General features: G+C 37.6%; 1 protein-coding gene across 4 annotated transcripts in view; it reads right to left on the bottom strand.

Annotated features, from left to right (window-relative positions):
* Window positions 1–21,574, bottom strand: part of tbc1d5 (TBC1 domain family, member 5) — a 40,383-nt gene extending 18,809 nt beyond the window's left edge. For 2 of the 4 annotated variants that reach the window (XM_022665307.2, XM_022665310.2), the window contains exons 1-9: window positions 21,468–21,574; window positions 19,770–19,859; window positions 5,370–5,437; window positions 5,134–5,233; window positions 3,616–3,661; window positions 3,373–3,481; window positions 1,767–1,856; window positions 925–999; window positions 775–842 (exon numbers count right to left, since the gene is read on the bottom strand). In XM_022665307.2, the coding sequence (XP_022521028.2) occupies window positions 775–842; window positions 925–999; window positions 1,767–1,856; window positions 3,373–3,481; window positions 3,616–3,661; window positions 5,134–5,230 (485 nt within the window). In that variant the 5' untranslated portion in view covers window positions 5,231–5,233; window positions 5,370–5,437; window positions 19,770–19,859; window positions 21,468–21,574. Of the gene's footprint in view, window positions 1–774; window positions 843–924; window positions 1,000–1,766; window positions 1,857–3,372; window positions 3,482–3,615; window positions 3,662–5,133; window positions 5,234–5,369; window positions 5,438–19,769; window positions 19,860–20,014; window positions 20,423–21,185; window positions 21,370–21,467 lie in introns of those variants that run through there. The other 2 variants (XM_022665308.2, XM_049475984.1) reach the window with 2 other exon arrangements.

Genomic DNA, 21,574 nt, shown 5'->3' with positions numbered 1-21,574 from the left:
TGAGTCAGTGAAGAGTGAGTGAGCAAATGAGCCGGTCTGTAAAGTGAATCAGTGAGTGAGTCAGTGAGTCAGTTTCTCAGTTAGTAAGTCAGGCAACGTTCACATTATAAGCCACGTTGCTCAAATCTGATTTTTTACTCAGATCAGATTTGTCTATCTTGATGGTTCACATTCAGTGTAAATGTAAGTGATCTGTATCTGTGTGTAATGTGAACAAATCTGTTCCTGAAACGCTGTCTCACATGCTGCACATTGATACCTGTATAAACGCCTCCTTCTTCACCACCAACAAAATACAACCCTCATATTAGAGAGACGAGAGACTCGTAGCTTTATAAAGGGAAATGGATGAGTTTGTTAGCAGCTCATATGTGGAGCATCTTTTGCTGGAGTGGAGAAACAGTAAACAGCTGCTCTGAAGTTCATGCTCAGCTCCAGGAGGTGAAACAAAAGGCCAGGTGGTTTGCTTTTGCTGTTTTTTTTTTTTGCAGCTATAGCTGCACAGCTGAACCAAGAGATGCAGTGTGGGTACAAGAGAGAAGCACGTAGCGCTAATGCTAATTCGTAAAAGCATAAAAACGCATTAATTCAGATTAGACCGTTCACATTCTTGTAGTATGTCCGTGGAACAGATGCGCGTCCGATTTAGAACCAAAAATGAAAGTGACTTAAATCTGATATGAGCCACATTGAGCACAAAATCAGATCTGAGTCACTTCAGTCTGGTAATATGAACATAGCCTAAATGTGAGGAAATGTTTTTGGTGAACTCACGTTCTCAGGACATCCTGCTTGATCATACCCCTCAGCTCTTTATCCTGGAAGAACTTGTTCCACAGACTCTGAATGGAGGAGATAAAGCAGGTTAATGGAGGAACTTTACTTCACTCCACTGTAAAAGTCTTAATCAGTGCCGTCACTCACCCCCTCATCCTGAGACAGGGGGTTATTCACCACGAGGTCCTGCTGACCGGCAGCTTTGCGTGGGTTTGTGATGTGCTGGAACAGAGTATACATACAGGTTTAGAAAAGGTATAAGGTATAAGATACATAAGATAGAACATTACCCCACGTCTTAAATAACAAAATGTCAAAAATCACATAATTCCAGTATTACGTTTACAGATATGTATTTTCTGAAAACACAGTATTTCAAAAAACATAAATTACCGGTTTTGCACAATCAAAAAAGGAACTGCTTGAACACTGAAAACAGAGTTCATTACCAAACTGCAGCTACCAAACCAGTTTTTGTACAATTTACACTTCCCCATACCTACAGTATCACCTAAATCCAGTCTGCTGTTCAGTAAAACCAGTTAGCTGACTCATAATCAAGAATCGTGTTTGATATCTGTGACACAATTAAGACAATTTTTTTTTGTACACTAAAACACTCTACATATATCAGAAAAGTGAGTACACCCTTCACATTTCTGTAAATATTTTGTTATATATATTTTTCATGGGACAACACTAAAGATATGACACTTTTGTTTAGATACAAAAATGGCTTTGTGTTGAGTTACTTTGAAGACACAAAACATTAAAACATTTATACACTGTACACTGACTACTTTACACTATATTAAAGTGTTATATCTTCAGTACTCATGAAAATATGTAAAATATTTACAATAATCGGAGGTGTGTGCTCACCTTTGTGAGATAAATACATCCACACACTTAAAAACAAAGGCACACACACACACACACACACACACACACACACACACACACACACACAAACACACACACACACTTACCGTCTCTTTAATCTGCTCATACTGAGCTCGGAACTCTCTGGTCTTATTGATCCATTGGCTTTTATCCTCAGGAAGAATATCTAAATAGAGCTGAAATCAGACAGATATTGATACGTTCAATATACAGGATTCACATTCACACAAACACACATACACAGCTCTGAAAATATACGTTATGAATATGAACTTGTTTTCTTTGCATTATTTGAGGTCTGAAAGCTCTGCATCTTTTTTTTATTTCAGCCATTTCTCATTTTCTGTAAATAAATGCTCTGAATGAGAATATTTTTATTTGGAATTTAAGAGAAATGTTGTTTGTAGTTTATAGAATAAAACCACAATGTTCATTTTACTCAAACATAAACCTATAAATAGCAACATCAGAGAAACTGATTCAAAAACTGTTTTTCCAGAGCTGTAAATATAATTATTTGGTATCTGGTTCGGTATTTGGTTCTTTTGAAAGCTTGTTGGTAACATGAGATGGTGAACTGGATATTTGACAACTGTAATGATTTGGCTGAAAATTGCAGTGCTTTTTTGTATAGAACAGGGGTATTTAATTAGAATTCAGTTTGGTCCAGAAAATTTCATCAGGCTAAGGTCCGGACTGATTTTTAACTTATAATTATAATTCAGTGTTTTATTCTGTTTACTGAAGAAGCCTATAGTAGTTCTGTCAGTGTTTTATCAACAACTGAAAGACAAAACAAAATAAAATTAATGAAAACACCCTGAATAATTTAACTTATCGAGTTTATTAATGAGAATCTGTATGTTCACTTTGTTTCAAAATGTTATATTTATTCTATTTGATTTTATTTATATTAGATTTAGGCCTGCCTGTCATGATAATAATTACATGAATGATAAATCGTACAATATATGGAGAAATGTTTGCTGAACTTGGCCAAAATATCAGCTTTTTTAAAAAAAAACAGTAGTTTTATTTTATTTAATATTATTAATGTTTCAGACTTTATTATGTTGTGGGTAAAACTGATGGGGGAAGTTGCCAATGCTTTTTGTCCTCTGGGGGCTTGCCGTGGTTTTGAGGTAGGGTTGTTTTGGGAGTAGAGAGAGAGTGTTTTTTCTTGTTGAGGAGTTTCTGATCAGGTGGAGTAAAGTGGAATATTTTGCACTCTTGCCTCGGTTGTTTCTCTTTAATTCCTCCAAGTAACTCCGCTTGGTTACATTACTGTTAGTATGTTTTATAAAGGTAGTATTTTAATGCTTTTTTCTGGTGCACACCATCTGTATTAGCTTTTCTCGCTTTATTCTCCCACTTCTCACCGCTTGCTTCGCCTATGTGGCTCCGCCCTCTCGTATCTGCACAGATCTGATTGGCTGAGGAGTGCGTTTAGTGATCTTAAAGCACGTGTGATTGGTCTGTAAGTTTACTGCGCTGTAAAGCACGTAAACCATAAAGACATTAAAAGTTCCGCCGCTTTAAATAAACACGGTCAGAATTAAATCCTTCTCAGTAGTTTATCGGTTTGGGTCCGGATTGGACTACGTCTGGGTCCAGACCCGGACCGCGGTCCGCCTATTAGTGACCCCTGGTATAAAAGAATTAAACAGAATCACTGATAAACCTGCTGCATACCTTCCAGCAGACACTGCGGAATCGGCTGCTCCGTAATCGGCCGTTAATGCCTGCCTGCCTGATCCGCACCAGGTAGTTACTGTTCTGGAACAAGTCATCCCATTCTTTACTGCAGAAAGAGAGAGAGAGAGAGAGAACGTATATCTCAGACATGAAGCTTATATAAACATTTTATTATATATTATTATATAAATATAGTAAGTAAGACTCCAGCTTAAGATCAAATCTTTAGTATTTACAGACCTGTAGGACTGGAAAGTAGATTCAACAGAGCTGTCTGAAAGTCCTCCTGTAAAACAAACATAAAGAGCAGAGATTAGAGCTGAGAGATGGAGGATTACACCCAAACCATGTGCTGAACTTCATCTGCTTTAAAATATCTCTTCACCCTCATATTCTTACTAACAAGACTGTATTTTAGATCCAAGAGACAGAGAAAGAGAGAGAAAGAGACAGAGAAAGAGAGAGAAAGAGAGAGAGAGAAAGAGACAGAGAGAAAGAGACAAAGAAAGAGAAAGAGAGAGAAAGAGAGAGAGAAAGAGACAGAGAGAAAGAGACAGAGAAAGAGAGACAGATAGAGACAGATAAATAGACAGAGAAAGACACAGAGAAAGAGAGAGAAAGAGACAAAGAAAGAGAAAGAGAGAAAGAGACAGAGAAAGAGACAGAGAGAAAGAGACAGAGAGAAAGAGACATAGACAGAGAGACAGAGAAAAAGAGACAAAGAAAGAGAAAGAGAGAGAAAGAGAGAGAGAAAGAGAGAGAGAGAAAGAGACAGAGAGAAAGAGACAGAGACAGAAAGAGACAGAGAAAGAGAGACAGATAGAAAGAGACAGATAAATACAGATAAATAGACAGAGAAAGACACAGAGAAAGAGAGAGAGACAGAGAGAAAGAGACAGAGAGAAAGAGACAGATAAATAGACAGAGAGAAAGAGACAGATAAATAGACAGAGAGACAGAGACAGAGAGAAAGAGAGAAAGAGAGAAAGAGACAGAGAGAAAGAGACAGAGAGAAAGAGACAGAGAAAGAGACAGAGAGAAAGAGACAGAGAGAAAGAGACATAGACAGAGAGACAGAGAAAAAGAGACAAAGAAAGAGAAAGAGAGAGAAAGAGAGACAAAGAGACAGAGAGAAAGAGACAGAGAGAAAGAGACAGAGAGAAAGAGACAGAGAAAGAGACAGAGAGAAAGAGAGACAAAGAGACAGAGAGAAAGAGACAGAGAGAAAGAGACAGAGAGAAAGTCTCTTTTTTTGTAGATTTTTTATTGAATTGAACCGTTTGTCTTTGTCCTAGGATTACTCCCAAACGAGTTTTTAAGCAAATAAATTTTGTATCCGATTAGAATTATGGTTTTGGTAGCAAAAAAAAAAAAGATTACTGTATGCTGGTATGCCCCCCGCTGTAAATCAATGGAAATAGAGATTGGGAAAGGTTTATATTATGGAGAAAATAACAGATAAGCTAAACCTAACCACTGATTTATTTAAGAAAAGGTGGAAACCACTGGAACTGACACTATAGCCTGTTAAATTGTGTATTTAGTTTATATATACATGTGTATATATCCTTCTTTTGAGCCCCTAAAACAAGGAGGCTCTGTATAAAACTGATTGCAATAACTAAATACCTCTTAGGATATTTTTGTTTAATCACTTAAATTAAACCAGAAATTCTACACTTTAACTGCATCTATTTTTTTTTATTTGAAATCCAGTGTAGATGCATGCAGAAGCTAAATTATGAAGATAATTATTACGTGGTTTGTTTCGGTTGTAGTTGTGCAGAGGGTCGTAACCCGTCTCCTGCTCCTCAGCCTGCAGCGGATGCCTCGTCTCAAAATTTGGGTGCTGCATGACCTGCCAAAACAATAGAACCACAAATACAACACAACAACAATGAAGAAGCAGAAAAGACATCACTCCGAAAGACAGACAGCAGACAACAGAAAGAGCATTTTATTATTATTATTAATATTATTATAGTAATACTCACTATTAGTATACAGTGGATGTCCTCATAGATCTGAGCACAGTGGAGATCACAGTCCTGTGACCATTAATCTAAAGACAAACAACAAGAAAAAACAACAAATAACTAACTTTTTATTTAGTGTCACATATTTACTCAAAAATATATATTTCCTAAAGGAAACGTTGAATAGTTGTGTTTCTAAACTGGGTTCTGGTTAAACTGGGTTGTTGTGTGGTTCAAGGTTTCAGGCATCGTGATGTTGCTAACTTGTTGCTATGGTATCCAAAGATGGTTGCTATGGTGCTGCTAGGTGATTACAATGTGGTAACAAATGTGTTGCTAATAAACTGCTAGGTGGTTGCTGTGATAAGTTGATGTTAAGTGGCTGCTATAGTATCACAGGTGGTTGCTATGGTGCCACTAAGTAGTTGATATGGTGTCTCAGATAGTTGCCTATTGCCCACTACTGTGCCAGTTTTTATGTTACACCAGGTGGTTGCTAACCTGAGAGAGAGAGAGAGAGAGAGAGAGAGAGAGAGAGAGAGGAATTTCCTTTGAAAAAAGGGAAGAAAAAAAGAAGAAATTGCATACAAGTATCCTAGAATCTCCTGAAAATAACATCCAGTCTGTGTGAATCTTTCCTAAAATTCCTATAATATACTTTGTAATTTTTAGTTTTAGTATGTTAAACAATCTAAATCAAAATTGGTCTAGGAGCCTTAATATTTAGCTGTCCTCACCATTAGGAGGAACAAATGGAAGACATGACAAACAAATAATCATTAATAATGGACTTGGGCTGCAACTAATGATTATTTTGGTAGTCGACTAATCTGATGATTATCCTTTAAAATCCTTTCATTTTCCCAAATTAAACCAAGTGTCAGTCAGCTATTATGGAGCAGTAAAGCCAATCCACTGAAACACAGCGTTTTAAGGGTGCGTTTTCAGTAAAGTTGAAGCAGTATTAGCATTAGCCGCTAATTACAGCAATAGCTTTTTCTCCATTCAGAGGTAAATATAACAGACTGTAGTCTGGGTGTTTTCTGTGTTAAAACAAGCTATGTTGGACAAACTGCTAGCTAATATCACCCTGCCTTACCGAAACACTCAGGGTTCCTCAGTGTAGCGCTGTCGGGCGGCATTTACTAGCGCTAAGCACTGCTGATAATCACGGCTAGCGCTGCTGCTAAAATATTGGAAATCTAAGCTTACTGTAAATAAACGGAAGAGCTTTACTCCCCCAAATAAACAGTTTTCAGGAGAGAAATCTGTGTAGATTAACATCCAGCACTTGTTTAACTTTAAATGTAAAGGTTTTTTTTAAGAATTATAGTTTTGTTTACTTAGGTACTTTTGCCAGCTTCCCCATATGAAGGGCAACACCCCTGTTCCTTACTAGTGTTGCTTAAAATGTGCCTTATAATCTGGTGCGTCTTAAAGTCAGAAAAATACGGTATACTGATAGTTAAATGTGTGTACTAAATTTGTCACAACTTTCATTATTTTTGATATTGCTAATTGTAAATGCAGCAGTTTTAATATGATCGAAGTTGCCATTCACTTTTTTTTAAGTCCATTTACTTCTTTAAAAAAAATCTGTTAAAAACCTACAAGTCTGAAATGTGATGAAAAAAAATATATAAAAAACAAATGGGACCCTAGTTGTGCTTTGTTGACTACTTAGATAATAAAATGTTCAGTGATTAATAAATATTTTAATTATTTTTTTTTCTTCTTTATCACAACAAAAAAAAACATAAAATGCTGTAAAATGCATTTTAAACAGAGCAGACAGACAGACACTTTATTGATACCGATAAAAAAAAAAAAAAAAAAAAAAAAAAAAAAAAACTAGATGTAGCAAATTTAATAAAAAACAGCAAATATGTGTGTTTGGTATTTGTCCTTTGGTTTCAGGTAAAAAAAAAAATAAATATATTTTAGTACATCCCTGATTACATTTAGTGTTTTTTGGATGCACAATTATTCAACATCACTTTCTCAGATAATGAACCTAATGATCATAATAAAAACTCCAGCATGTTTGTGAGCTCAGCTCACCAGAGAACTCCAGTTAACCCAGGCCTCTGTCAGCTGGAATTACATCCAGCCCATAATTAGGTTAGTAACTGTGGTGCAGATGATGAAACTCCCTAAAGCTTTTACATACCAGCAAACCATCAGCTCATCTTTACCTTCAGGAGGAGAATTCCAGAACATGCTCTAACCTGGGAACCTGCAGAACAGCAGACTCGAGAGAACTCTGGGACTAGAGCTGCATATAATTATTATTTTTAATAATTAATTGACTATAAAACACTAATTTATTGAGAAATATTATAGCTCAAACTCAAAATTACAAATTAATATCTGTAGTATTTACCTAAATACTAGACTCAAGTCTAAAACTGGTAATGATTATGAATATGAGTATAAATCTTTGAATCATTGGAATAATGTGTGAGTTAAAAAAAAATTGGTGCCTGTTTTCAACACGCATACTCTCTCTCGCTAACTCACACTGTTTTTCTTTCACTCGTGCGGCCTCTCGCTTATTTGTGCTGTCTTTCTTTTACTTGCCCCGTCTTTCACGCTAACTCGTTGTCTTTCTTTCACTCGCATTGTCTTTCTTTCACTCTCGTCGTTTTTTTTCACTCGCGTCGTCTTTCTTTCACTCGCGTCGTCTTTCTTTCACTCGCGTCGTCTTTCTTTCACTCTCGATGTCTCTTTCACTTGTGTTGTCTTTCTTTCATTCGCATTGTCTTTCTCTTTCACTTGTGTTGTCTTTCTTTCATTCGTATTGTCTTTCTTTAACTCTCAATGTCTCTTTCACTTGTGTTATCTTTTTTCATTCACACTGTTTTTCTTTCACTTGTGCTGTCTTTCACTCGCGTTGTCTTTCTTTCACTCGCGCCGTCTTTCTTTTGCTCACGTTGTCTTCTTTTTGCTCGCGTTGTCTCTCGCAATCTCACGCTGTCTTTCTTTCACTTGCGCTGTCTTTCACTCGTGTTGTTTCGCAATCTCTTGCTGTCTTTCACTTGCGTTGTCTTTCTTTCACTCGCAATGTCTTTCTTTCACTCGCATTGTCTTTCACTCGCATTGTCTTGCAATCTCACGCTGTCATCTTTCACTCGCGTTGTCTTTCTTTCACTCTCGTTGTCTTCCTTTCACTCGCATTGTCTTCCTTTCACTCGCATTGTCTTCCTTTCACTCGCATTGTCTTCCTTTCACTCGCATTGTCTTCCTTTCACTCGCGTTGTCTTCCTTTCACTCGCGTTGTCTTCCTTTCACTCGCGTTGTCTTCCTTTCACTCGCGTTGTCTTCCTTTCACTCGCGTTGTCTTCCTTTCACTCGCGTTGTCTTCCTTTCACTCGCGTTGTCTTCCTTTTACATGCTTTGTTTTTTTCCAACCCACCAGTTGAGAATCGCTGGTATATAATATTATGAGGCTTTAATATAATAACATTTTACTACACAACTTTTCCTTATACAAATCCTCTTATTCTCCTGACATTTTTATCTTTCTGCCAACTTTAATCTACAACTCAATTCAGATTTACTTTCTGAGGAGCCTGAGGAGAATCAACTTACCCTCTTGATACTGATTCTATAAAACCATGAAGAACAGAATAATCTAGTCTACATTATAATCTTTATTCAGTAATGTATTCAGAAGCAGTGCAACATCACTGTCTCAGACCGCAAGACTCGTTCCCTCCACACTGAACAAGTAAATCAAACCATGCCTGAGGAAAGCTGGGAGCACCATCACAGAGCCAGCATGTCCTGCAGGAACTCTGCAGGAACTGGACCACCCTCAAGAGAATAATGTGGGCAGAAGATTCACCAGATACTGAGGGAAACGTCTACACTAAGACGTCAATCAAACTTCTCATAGTGAGCCAGTGAATAAAAGTAAAGGGGGTTAAATGTTAAGGTGCGCAAGATCAAAGTTAAGGCTGGTTTAGACAGGACCAGTCAAGTTTTGGAAACACCTTTTCACTTCTTTATTTAATATATTTTCAATGCATATGCAATAATATCCCCCATGTTTTTAAATATCATCACTAGAAACAGATTATATCTGTCCTGAAAATATGGAGTTCTTTATTAGTAACATGACTTCCGTTACGATTTGGGGAAAATATCAATTAGGGGTGTGCCGTATCATATTGTATACAATAATATTGTAAAATAAAATTACATTTAAGTTGTTGCAGTAGTGTATTCTTGAAAAAAAAATCTCTATTGCAAAAATATTGTAATATTATTTCAGGGCCATATCGCCCACTTATAATTTTAACCAGTCTCGAATTAAGTGTTGGTATTTTTAGCTTTGGCAGGTTTCACTACAGTACTCACACTCTGATGGGGACCAAAACAAATGCATATAGACCTGTGAGAGGAGGTGGTCTCCAAAACAACTACGAAGTGGTTTTATTTGTGGTGAAAATGTTGTTATCAGGCTTCAGTCTGTTCTGACTCTTAAATATACTCCTCATGTTTAAGCTAAACGGCTGTTCAGGTGCAGTTAAACCTGATTTACTACCCAGATAATTACTATGGTCATGAACTAATGCTAATCTCAGCTGTTGATCTGTACTAAACAGAAGACAGAACCTACTTCTTCCTGTATTTACTTTATTAATCCTGGCCTAGGGGTGCTGAAAAAATACGATTACTTAAAGAATCGTGATTCTTAGTCCTGGTGATTCTAAATTTATTGAAAATGCTCCGAAATCGATTTGAAATGTGTTTAGGTTTACTTTTTGCCGCTCCTACTCCCGACAGTACTGCATATCGCATTACGCATCCACTTGGCCACTGTCAAAGAAAACTGTCTAGGCCACTGTACAGCAAGCTAGTTAGTTAGCCAGCTCCATTTATCTGAATGGAGTCCGCTAGCATGGCGCAAGAGAAGAGCGTGATTCAACCCGACCTGACGTCGCTAAATGCCAGAGTTTGGGTACAATTCTGATTTTACAATGTCCCAGGGGAATAGAGAGCTTGACATGAGGACAACTGTTTACGAGCAGTGTACAATGAAACTGAGGTACTTCAGAAACACGACAATCTCTCTGAGCTAAAAGAAGCTAAAATGCAGCCAAAAGCAGCAGCAGACCAGCGAACCCACTGTGAAGATTTCCCACATCATCGCTGCTACATCGCAAATGATTTACCACCATAAAGTTTATGGTTAATACGCTGCTGGACCCAAGGTATGTTTTACCTTCACGTAGCTTTTTTAGCGATAAAGCAGAGCCACAACTCTACAGAGAAACAAAGAATAATGTGGGAGAAGCTCTGATTAATGCAGATAAAATCGAACTTACACGTAACTCTGTAGTCTGTAAGGTTCTGTATGTTTAATATTTAAGGTTAAGTTTTGAAAATTTAGCCACGATGCAGTATAGTTAAATAAACTGATGTCTGTGTTTTTTTTTTTTAAGGTTATGTTTTAAAGATGTCGCAAAAAGATTTTTTTAGAAAAGCATTGTTTTAAATACATGTTCTATTTGTTTAAATTTTTGTTTGTCATTTCATCTCCTCACTCACATAATTTAAACAAAATCTATATAGACCATTTAAATCGAAAAATTGTTACCGAGTTGAAAATCATTTCTAAATCGAATTGTGAGCACAAAAATCAGAATCGAATCGAATCGCCAGACCATGAGAGATTCGCACCCTTACCCCGCCCCATTCAGATCTGACTAATAAGCAGACAACATTAAAGAAACCAAAAATTTGGGAATTTAATACAATTCTATTATTTTAAACAGTGTTCTCTGGAATTTTAAAGTGGTGTGGGTCTCTTTTCAGCATGTTCTCCATTCGTCGCCACAATCTCAGTTCCTCTTTATGTACAGAACCGGAAATACACTCTCCCGCGGGGGGCTAATGTGGAAAGAGCCTGATTAGAGAACTAAAGAGAACTGAAACACGTCCTACAGCATCCTGTTAGTGTTTATAAAGTTCAGCTGTGTGTCAGACAACAAAAGATGCTCAGAGAGAAGTTAAATATACATACCCTTTTACCACAAACCTCATAAACGTAGAACACAGTAAGATAAAGAACTGGGTGTATAGTAAAAAATATATAGATTTTTTATTTGTATTCTTTTTCACTCTAAGCTCTGTTTGTATGGAGAGAAACTAGTGCCAAATTGAAAAGCAAACAATACCGTGGAAAAATGTAAATGCAAATGTGGTTGGGGTGGTGCAGTGGATAACACCACCACCTGCTAATGAGCTTCCACATCATGTGGGAGACTGATGTTTAATTCCAGGTATGGAGTCCTTGGGCACGACTCCCAACACAACATTTGCTCACTTCTGTATCAGGAATAACCTTGTATGTCCCTCTGAATAAGAGCGACAGCTAAATGCAGTAAATGTAAATATAAATGTAAATGCACTCCACAAACTGCATTGCTTTTTCCTCACTAAACGCACAAAATACGAATATATATAAGAGGAAATAAACACTATAATGCTATAAATAAAGGCTGGCACTAAGTATGGACGGTATAACGGTTCATCCAGTATTTCATCCAGGTCTTTTTTGCACACTTTTTGCACACTGCATAATTTGCACACTGTCTTGTTATTTATTATTCTTTGTCTGTATTGTGTTGTATTGTCTGTCTGCACTTTTGTACTGTTGCACTATTGTTCTGTCTACACTGTGTTTATGTGCACCATGGTCCCTGGAGGAACGTTGTTTCGTTTCACTGTGTACTCTGTATATAGCTGAAATGACAATAAAAAACACTTTGACTTTGACTTTGACTTCAGAGGGGAAATTAAAACCAGTGGCTCACTAACAAAGTTAAGTAAAGCTAAGGTAAGTAAACAAAACTGTAATAAAAAGGACTAAAGTCTAAACGAGTGCTGGACGTTAATCTACACAGATTTCTTTCATAAAAACGGTTTATTTGGGTGAGTAAAGCTCTTCTGTTTATTTACAGTAAGCTTAGATTAGATTTAGATTTTGTTTCCTTATTTTATTTTCATTTTATTTATTTTTTTATTATTATTACTCTCATAGTTATTATATTATTATTTTTATTATTTTAATAGTTTTGTATTTTTGCTTTTTATCTTATTTTGATTTTCTTTTATTGTTATTACTATTTTTATTATTATTGCTTTTAGTTAGTTTTAGCTAATTTTAACCCATTTTTGTTGTATTAGTCTTCCTTTCTTTTGATTTAAATTTTTTATCAATTAAACCATACTTAATTATAATCATTAATTTTATTTTTTATTTTTATTTTTATTATTATTATTGTTTTTTTTTCATCTATTTTTATATTTTATTTACTGATATTTAACTATAATTAAATTTACCTTTTATTTTCTCTGTTATGTCAATCCCTGTTTCTGTAAATGCTCGGCTACATTGAAAATAAGGGGCTGCCCTCAATGTACATCCGAGTTAAAATAAAGATTGATTGATTGATTGATTGATTGATTGATTGATCAGATTAACACATTTTCCAGCACTAAAGCTGGAGCATTAGCATTAGCATCTAACTGCTGCAGCAGTGCTATCCGGGGTTAGCAGCAGGCTACAATCCAATAATACTCACCACCTCTAAACAGGGAAATAGCGGTTAGCAGCTAATGCTAATGCTACTTCAACCCCAGTGCTGGAGAACTAAACTGAAACTCCTAAATAACACTGTAATTTGGTGGAGAGGGCTTACTGCTCTTAAAACCTGATTGGTTAAAATTCATACTTAAGACGCACTGGATAAAAAGGCGCACCGACGATTTTTAAGAAAATAAAGGACTTTTAGTGCAAAAAAACAGTTCTACAAAAATACAGTACTACATAATTTGAATTTATAAACTGTCTCTAAAACTATGTCAAAATTTCTTGATGAAAAGAGCACCAAAAATACTTCAAAATGACCAGAAATAAATTTTTTACTTTTTTTTTTTTTTAATTAATTAATTAATTAACTTTTTACATTGACTTCTATTAAGAAGTTTAGAAGATTTTTTTTTCTCTCTCCTATGAAGTTGCTGTTTTGGAGATACTTATTTTTCATTGGACAGCAACGATATTTTTTTGACCCATTGTTTTTTGTTAATATAAGGATTTTCTTCACAGCATTCTCTGGAGTTTTAAGTGTGATTTAAAGAGAACAGGAGCACAGCCCCTCAGAGTTCACAGCACCAACACTCCGCACCAAAGTGAGAGGAGCTCCGGCCTAAATCTTCTTAAATAAACTCACATGCCTTCACTTCGCCGGCCAATTGGGCTCCTGCGCCAATCATATGACCCTGAGGAATTCTACAGAGCGGTAGCAGCTCTCTGAGAGCCAGCGTTATACAGTCATCCCTCACAGCCTGCAGAACCCACTGCCAGATCATTAACACTTCACTGGAACGCATTAAGAGACGCCACCATGCTTCTGCTGCTTCAGACATTCTTACACTGTGGTCTCTGGATCTGATAATAAAATAAAAAAACACTGTCTATATATAAAAATCATTTATCAGACACACCATTTGTCTGTACACGCCATCCAGCACACCAGGTACTGTCTGAAACCTCACTCAGAGGAACGGTTTCTGCCAAACTCCACCACTTCCGTCCAAATCTGCAGGAGACCTGGCAACCGAGAAGGTTTAGAGAAGCTCTGTAGCAGAGGGGTGCCATATCCTATCACACATTATTACTGTGACACAGTAATTTCATGATTTTTTTAAATCTATCATACATAGTGATAAAAGCAGTTTTCTCTCTTGAATTGTATATGCATGTTATGCATGCAACACATATTCTGCATTTTAAGATATTTCCATTTTGTATTTTTGTATGTTTTTCTGCAATTACACTATATTATTTTTATGCTACATTATTCAGAAAAATGAGTCATGGTAAGTTACTTTTGTTAACAAAAAAATAGACAAAACTTCACCTGCATTTTTGTTTGTATTTAATATTTAAAACTACACTGCCTGGCCAAAAAAAAAAAGTCACACACTCTAATATTTGGTTGAACCACCTTTAGCTTTGACTGCAGTATGCATTCACTGTGTACTGTGTACAATCCAGTGCTGCATTAGTTAATTTTTCACCAAGATCTTGCAGCAGCATTGATGATGGTAGAGTCTGACCACTGCACAAAGCAGCTCTTCTCCATCCAGCACATCCCAAAGATCTGGACTCTGTGGTGAACTCTCTCTCAATCCATGTGTGAAAATGATGATCTCATGCTCCCTGAACCTTCTGAACTCTTTCACAATTCCAGCACCATCAATCCTGACATTGTCATCTTGAAATATGAAGAAAAAATAATCCATAGATGGAATAACCTGGTCTATATTCAGTATATTCAGGTATTGAGGTCAGCTGACCTCATTCTTTCAGCACATACTGTTGCTGAACCTAAACCTGCAGAGACCAACTGAAGCATCAACCAACCCCACATCATTTACGTACTTAAATCCAGGTGGAGACTCTTTTTAACTATAGGAAAGTTGACATTTATTAGGTTGCAGTAGTGTATTTCTAAAATTAATAAAATATATTTCAGCGTTTTTTTTATCATATCTTCAAGAATAATCAACTCAATAGTTCTACCACTGAACTATGAAGTGCTGTGAAGTGTTGACTATACGAGAATCTGAAAAGCAATAAGCTTAAAAAAACTCCAAATACCACCATCTGCCAGGAAACTAAATTAAAGGTGCTTATATTAATGCACTTAAACAAAACTCACATGGTAGGTGTTGTGAAAGATCAACACCAGCAGATGACATGTCTCTCCAAACCATCACTGATCATCAGTACATTTTACATTTCATTTAAAGTAAATGAAGGGAGCAGAGTCTGGAGGAAGAGTGGAGAGACACACAGTCCAAACTGCTCGAGGTCTAGTGTGAAGTTTCCACCAATCAGTGATGGTTTGGAGAGTCATGTCATCTGCTGGTGTTGATCTACAGTGTTTTATTATCAAGTCCAGTAAAAGTCAGTGCAGTGTTTTCCCACAAAATCTTTTATTAAACAGTGATAATGGAACTGTGGTACAATCGGTCTACGACCGCAGTACAGAAGTGCCAATATTGCACGTTACAGCACTCCCTCTCATATATTATTGCTTATTATACCACAGTTAGTTCCGAGCCCGCAATGTGATTGGCTGAGATGCGTTCTATGAGTGCTGTTATCAGCCGGTAATGCACTGTAACCGAAGCTCTCCATATATATCACTTCACCACATACAGGTAACCTAGCAACGATTCAGCACTTACAAACCAAATACACACTAGGGCTGGGGCGACGCGTCGACATAATCGACGTCATCGATTACAAAAATACATCGATTTGCATAACGTGCGTCGGCGCGTCGTAAACATGGCGGCGCCTGTGGAGAGCATTAGAGGTTAGATCGGGCCCAAAAATTCCAACTGGCTGTTTTCGGGCTGTTTTAATGAGCGAAATATGATCAGAATTATGTTAATTAACACGGTAACATAGAAGCATAGAACTATTATTTAATTAAAATGATTTTTAAGAACAGCTAAACACAGTTCTGCAGGTCAAACGCGGAGGAGTTCACGTGCGAGAGACAGAGAGAGAGAGAGAGAGAGAGAGAGAGAGAGAGAGAGACACAGAGAGAGAGAGAGAGAGAGAGAGAGAGAGAGAGAGAGAGAGATTTGCGTGTTCTGCTGAGAACTACTCACAGGTGAAGGTTCTCTTTGATCTCCTCGTGCTCCGATTCTAGTCCCATTCATAATTCTGCAGCTCCCTCAGTGTTTTCTGCCGTATTTTGCGGCTAGCGCGAGCGCTTACAACACATAACACCGCGGACCGCGAGGTGCCGCCGCGTTTGTGCCGAATCCGACTCTCTGCTGAATCTGACTCCCGCTTCGCGGACAGAATCGGCACAACACCCCCGCTGTAGAACTGCGGTAGTGAAAACAGCGCTTATAAATAAATTAGTTTAGTTTCACTTTCAGTTTTCGTTATTTTTTTTTTAAATAAAAATATAATTAAAAAACAGACGCCTACATCTCGGACTATTTTCTGGAGCCCGGGTCGGATTTACGGGCGGGCCTCGGGTCATGTCGGGTTCGGGCAGAGAATCTAAGCTCTAGAGAGCTTGGACTCCGGAGAGCAATCTCCAGCTACAAAAAAACGCCAGCGGGCATCTAAAGTTTGGGAGCATTTCACACAAAAGGGCAACAATGTGGTCCTCTGCCATATGTGCAAAAGGAGCACTTGAAGCGCAAAAATCCAGGAGCACTATGTCAACAGGGTCACACAGTAAGTTACCGTTTACATCAGGGTCTCCGCGGGTGTCCTTAAAAAGACTTAAGGCTGTCTACCAAAGATTTTAAACCTGCCACAGGCAGAAATTATACATTTGTGGTTTATATTTATATATATAGTTTCCAGAAACAGTAGCATTATTCATAAGTTCAGGTGTTTAGCTAAGCTAGCTGCCTTAAGTTATTTTAGCTAGCGCCGTCGGCGCTGCGGTGTCACACCGTTTTCTGTCACCGTCGGAATTTTGTGACCAGTGCTCACGGTTATGAGCGTTCATTGGCAAAACGGAAGCTTTCTATACCTACACCTTACCCTCAGCCCTAAACTGAACCGTTTTGGCCAGTCGGGGTAAACATTAGAAACGAACACGTTTCGAATCGGCCAGTGCACCGGTCTGCTGAGAACTACTTGCCAGTGGTCACAAAATCTAGCGGTCACAGAAAACAGTGCAACACAAGGTTGTGGTGTATGGGAGCTTATCCATTTTTAGCGTAATAGATCTAAACAACGTGCTGTACATGTAAGTGATTATAAGTGTGGGGTTTGGTTTAGTAGGCTTGTGTTGTTGTTGTTGTTGTTATTATATATAAATATAGTAATTTATCGTTTGCTTTAAAACGTAAAATAATAATTATTTAAATATGTTTCTCAATGAATAGATTAGTCGACTAATCGAAAAAAATAATCGTTAGAATAATCGTTTAAAAAATAATCGTTAGGGACAGCCCTAATACACACTGAATGCGGTATTATTAAATAGCACTGAGAGACGCAGGATCCCATTGCAGAGGCAAACTGCAGACATGCTAAGCCATGTCTCCAAAAGGCGGCGCAGACAAAGACGTCAAATGAACAAAAATAAATAAGCCCAGTGATTCAAAAATGCTGTGCATTATTACACACATTATCAGCCACCAATATCAGTTTAAGGTTTGTAATTATTAAAAATAAAAGCTTAAGTGTATATTTTTCTAGTTAATATAGGGCATTTTAAGCTGGGGGGGGGGGGATTTTTTTTTCTTTCTAAGCCAATTGAGCACTGGACTTTAATCTACACCGATTTCTTTCCTAAAAACAGTTTCTTTGAAAATAAAGAAGAAAATAGAGGCAACCACGCTAAACTAGCAACGCTGCAGCGCTTACAATCCAAACAGCGCAGCTACAAACCTAGAAGTAATGGAACTATTTTAACTGGCGGAGTTTTTATAACCAAACAGATCCTATTTTCTCCTCCTCTTTAACTCAAAATCTTTTAATAAACAGCGATAATAGAACTGTGGTATAATCAGCCTGCAGCCTCGTGCCTATGACCGCAGCACAGCAGTGCCAATATTACACATTATATCACGAACCTCAAGTGTATTATTGCTTAATTAACAGATTAGCTGCTGCGCCAGAAGTTCTAACACATAATAAAATAAAGTAAATAGTGATTAGATAAATAAGAACTCAGAACCGCCAAAGAAAGTAACAACAGAGACAAGAATCAAGATATCTTGTGTTTAAATAGCACCAGAAATAAACCACACAATAATCCAACTGCTAGTTTCACAATTAGTGCAATAGAAAAGAGAAACCATTAATTTCAATCCCTTTAGACAGTGTGTGTGTGTGTGTCCTGCAGGCTTGTCTTGTGACGTTAAACCTAAAAAGCTAGTGTTGTTCGTCTGTTCTAACTCAGAACCCTGAGGTCAAATATAAAAACACACCAATCTCACTCCACCATCAGAGCAGCTCCTCCTGCAGCTCTACAGAAACACACAGTGAACTACAGCTGCTCTAGCACAGCGTCTCGCTACAATACACAACCCTGCAGATTATTTTCATGTTTATATTGCCAGAAACAATGCAAAAATGACATTAATTTAAAGAAATATATCAAATAATGACATTTATATTGATGTGTTTCCTCTAATGTTTGGGCTTTTTCAGCTGCAGAACGCTGCTGTGTACAGAGCAGGCAGGGAGTGAGGGAGAGAGCCGGCAGAAATATCTGACAAATGGATCATTATAATCCTGTAGAAGTTTGTACTGTACAAAAAAAACACCTTTAGACTATAAAATGTATTCACTGTTAAAAAAAAAATGTCTAACGCAAGCCAGTTAGCATAACAAGCTAACACATTACAGTAATTCTAGCTCAGCTCTGTGGAGTCGACCGCTTGTCTCGCTCTGTCCTTAATGACGAAAAATGAGAACAGCACTTTATCTAAGGAGCTTCTTTTGCTGTTCCTCACTGTATGAGTGTTTTTTATCAGAGTAAAAAAGAAAAACAACAGCAAACATCAATTATTCACTCACAAAAGAGACAAATGGAACTGCGCAATCAATCCACAGCTCAAATTCTGTACAACTTCCTTGGTACAGAATAATTTATTCAGCACAAGAGATGAAACTCCCTAAAACTCTGGATTCAAGGTGAAAGTAAACTTCAAGAGCAAAAACCATAGCCCTGTTTAAATATATTAATATTGTAGCATGAAATACAATTAATTTAATTTAACTGTTAACTGGAGAAAGAGGGGAATTGTGGCTGATTTTAATACTATAATGTCTCTAATGGCTTCAATAATAACATACTGTAAACTGATATTAAACTTGTCTTACTTCTGAAATAGAGCTTTTAAGAAACATCTCTTTGAATACTTAAAATGCATTGAGTATTTTAAGTCTGTTTATATTGTTTATTAAACACATTTAGTTTTGAAAAGAAAGCAGTGATAAAATTGTTTTTCTCTTTTTAAGGTCTATTGTTTATATTCCTCTGCTATTTTTCTGATAATAAAGTCTGATTTCTTCATATATTGTGTATATATTTTGTGGAACAAAAAAAAACCCAATAGTAATCAAATGTAAAGCCTTAATGTTTTACATTATATGTACTCCTAACAGTAAGTCTCAAATCTATATAAAAGCCCAGTTATAAAATATATATATATATATATCAATAATAATACAAATACTGTGATATACTGTAAAACTGTCAGAATCTTAAAAATATCATGGTATATATTTTTAAAATAGGGGAAGGGGTTAGTCAGGCTAACAGGCGAGTCTATAAGAACTAGCAATAAAAGCGCTAATAATCACACAAGGATCTTATTCCCAGCATAAGTTGGTGGACCTACCTCATTCAAATGACTGCAGAATCCAGTCTGACCTCCTTCATAAACAGATCAGGACCCACAGCAGATTATAGACCGTCTCAACACTCCTGTCTGAAATAAAGAGACGCATTAGGATTAGTCAGCATTTCCAGAAGTCCTCGCTGATAAACTAACACAGATTCATGAATATGATACAATATACAACTGCATATTATGCTTTCATGTTAATACACCGCCTAGCCAAAAAAAAAAATAAAAGTCTCCACCTGGATTTAAGTGAGTAAATGATGTGGGGTTGGTTGGTTGATGCTGCAGTTGGTCTGCAGGTTCAGGTTCAGCAACAGTATGTGCTGAAAGAATGAGGTCAGCGACTACCTGAATATACTGAATATAGACCAGGTTATTCCACCAATGGATTATTTTTTCTTCATATTCCAAGATGACAATGTCAGGATTCTTGATGCTGGAATTGTGAAAGAGTTCAGGTTTCAGGGAGCATGAGATCACCATCATTTTCACACATGGATTGAGAGAGAGTTCACCACAGAGTCCAGATCTTAACCTCATTGAGAATCTTTGGGATGTGCTGGATGGAGAAGAGCTGCTTTGTGCAGTGGTCAGACTCTACCATCATCAATGCTGCTGCAAGATCTTGGTGAAAAATTAATTAATGCAACACTGGATTAAAATAAATCTTGAGACATTGCAGAAGCAATCAAAGATAAAGGAGGTCCAACCAAATATAAGCATGTTTGACCTTTTTTGTGTCAGTGATATGTTTTCTTAAGTATAACAAAATCATTTATCACAGTTATTTCTGGGACAATAGTTCGCCCAAAAAATATCACTGCTTGTAGAAACTTCACACTAGACCTCGAGCAGTTTGGACTGTGTGTCTCTCCACTCTTCCTCCAGACTCTGCTCCCTTGATTTACTTTAAATGAAATGTAAAATTTACTGATGATCAGTGATGGTTTGGAGAGACATGTCATCTGCTGGTGTTGATCCACTGTGTTTTATTATCAAGTCTAAAGTCAGTGCAGTTTTGTTTTCCCAGAAAATCTTACAGCACTTTATATTTCCTCCTGCTGATAACTGCTGAATTTTCCAGCAGGATTTGGCACACTGCCCTCACTGCCCAAAGTCTTATATAATATTTTCATTTTCTTAGACACTGATTTTTGGGTTTTCATTGGCTGTAAGCTTCATAATCATCAACAATAAAAGTGTTTGGTGTTTAATACCAGCCTGCATTTCAATAACAGCTGATTTAATAAGAATATATGAGATGAAGATCAGCTTCAGTGGATTAATAATCAATAGATTTGATCAGATTATAGTATATTTACGGTATATAACATGTTGTTTATGTGGTATAGGGAAGTAAACAGAGAAGGAGGCTGTATCCAGTGTGAATTGGGATCAGTCTGTACTCACGAGCCCTGCAGTCAGAACCCGAACCTGAGGAAGGGAGGGAGGTGTGCTGACCCGGTTGGGCCGGGGGTTCGGGAGTTCGTCGCTGCTGGCTGGGCTCGGCGGTTCTGAGGGGAGGAGCGGCCGGGCGGACAGGCTGCCTCTGCGGCTACACTGCAGGCCCGGCCCGGCCGCCGTCCGCCCGAGCACCGCAGCTCCTCACCCGGCCTCAGAGCCCCGAGCCCCCGCCACCCCGCGCCGCATACCCGCAGACCCGAGCCCGGGACCCGCCCGCGCGGTATTTACCTGTAAACATGCCTCACGCGCTGCTGTCCATCATATCCCGCACCTGCAGGTAAACACTCGCGCGACACCAGGCGGAAGCGCGAGCGGCAGCTGCTCCTCACGTGACA

The sequence above is a fragment of the Astyanax mexicanus genome, chromosome 3 (genome assembly GCF_023375975.1).
Source record: "Astyanax mexicanus isolate ESR-SI-001 chromosome 3, AstMex3_surface, whole genome shotgun sequence".
Classification (NCBI taxonomy): Eukaryota; Metazoa; Chordata; class Actinopteri; order Characiformes; family Acestrorhamphidae; genus Astyanax; species Astyanax mexicanus.
Note: the sequence above shows the minus strand (reverse complement) of the source record. Positions and strands in the feature narration are given on the sequence as shown.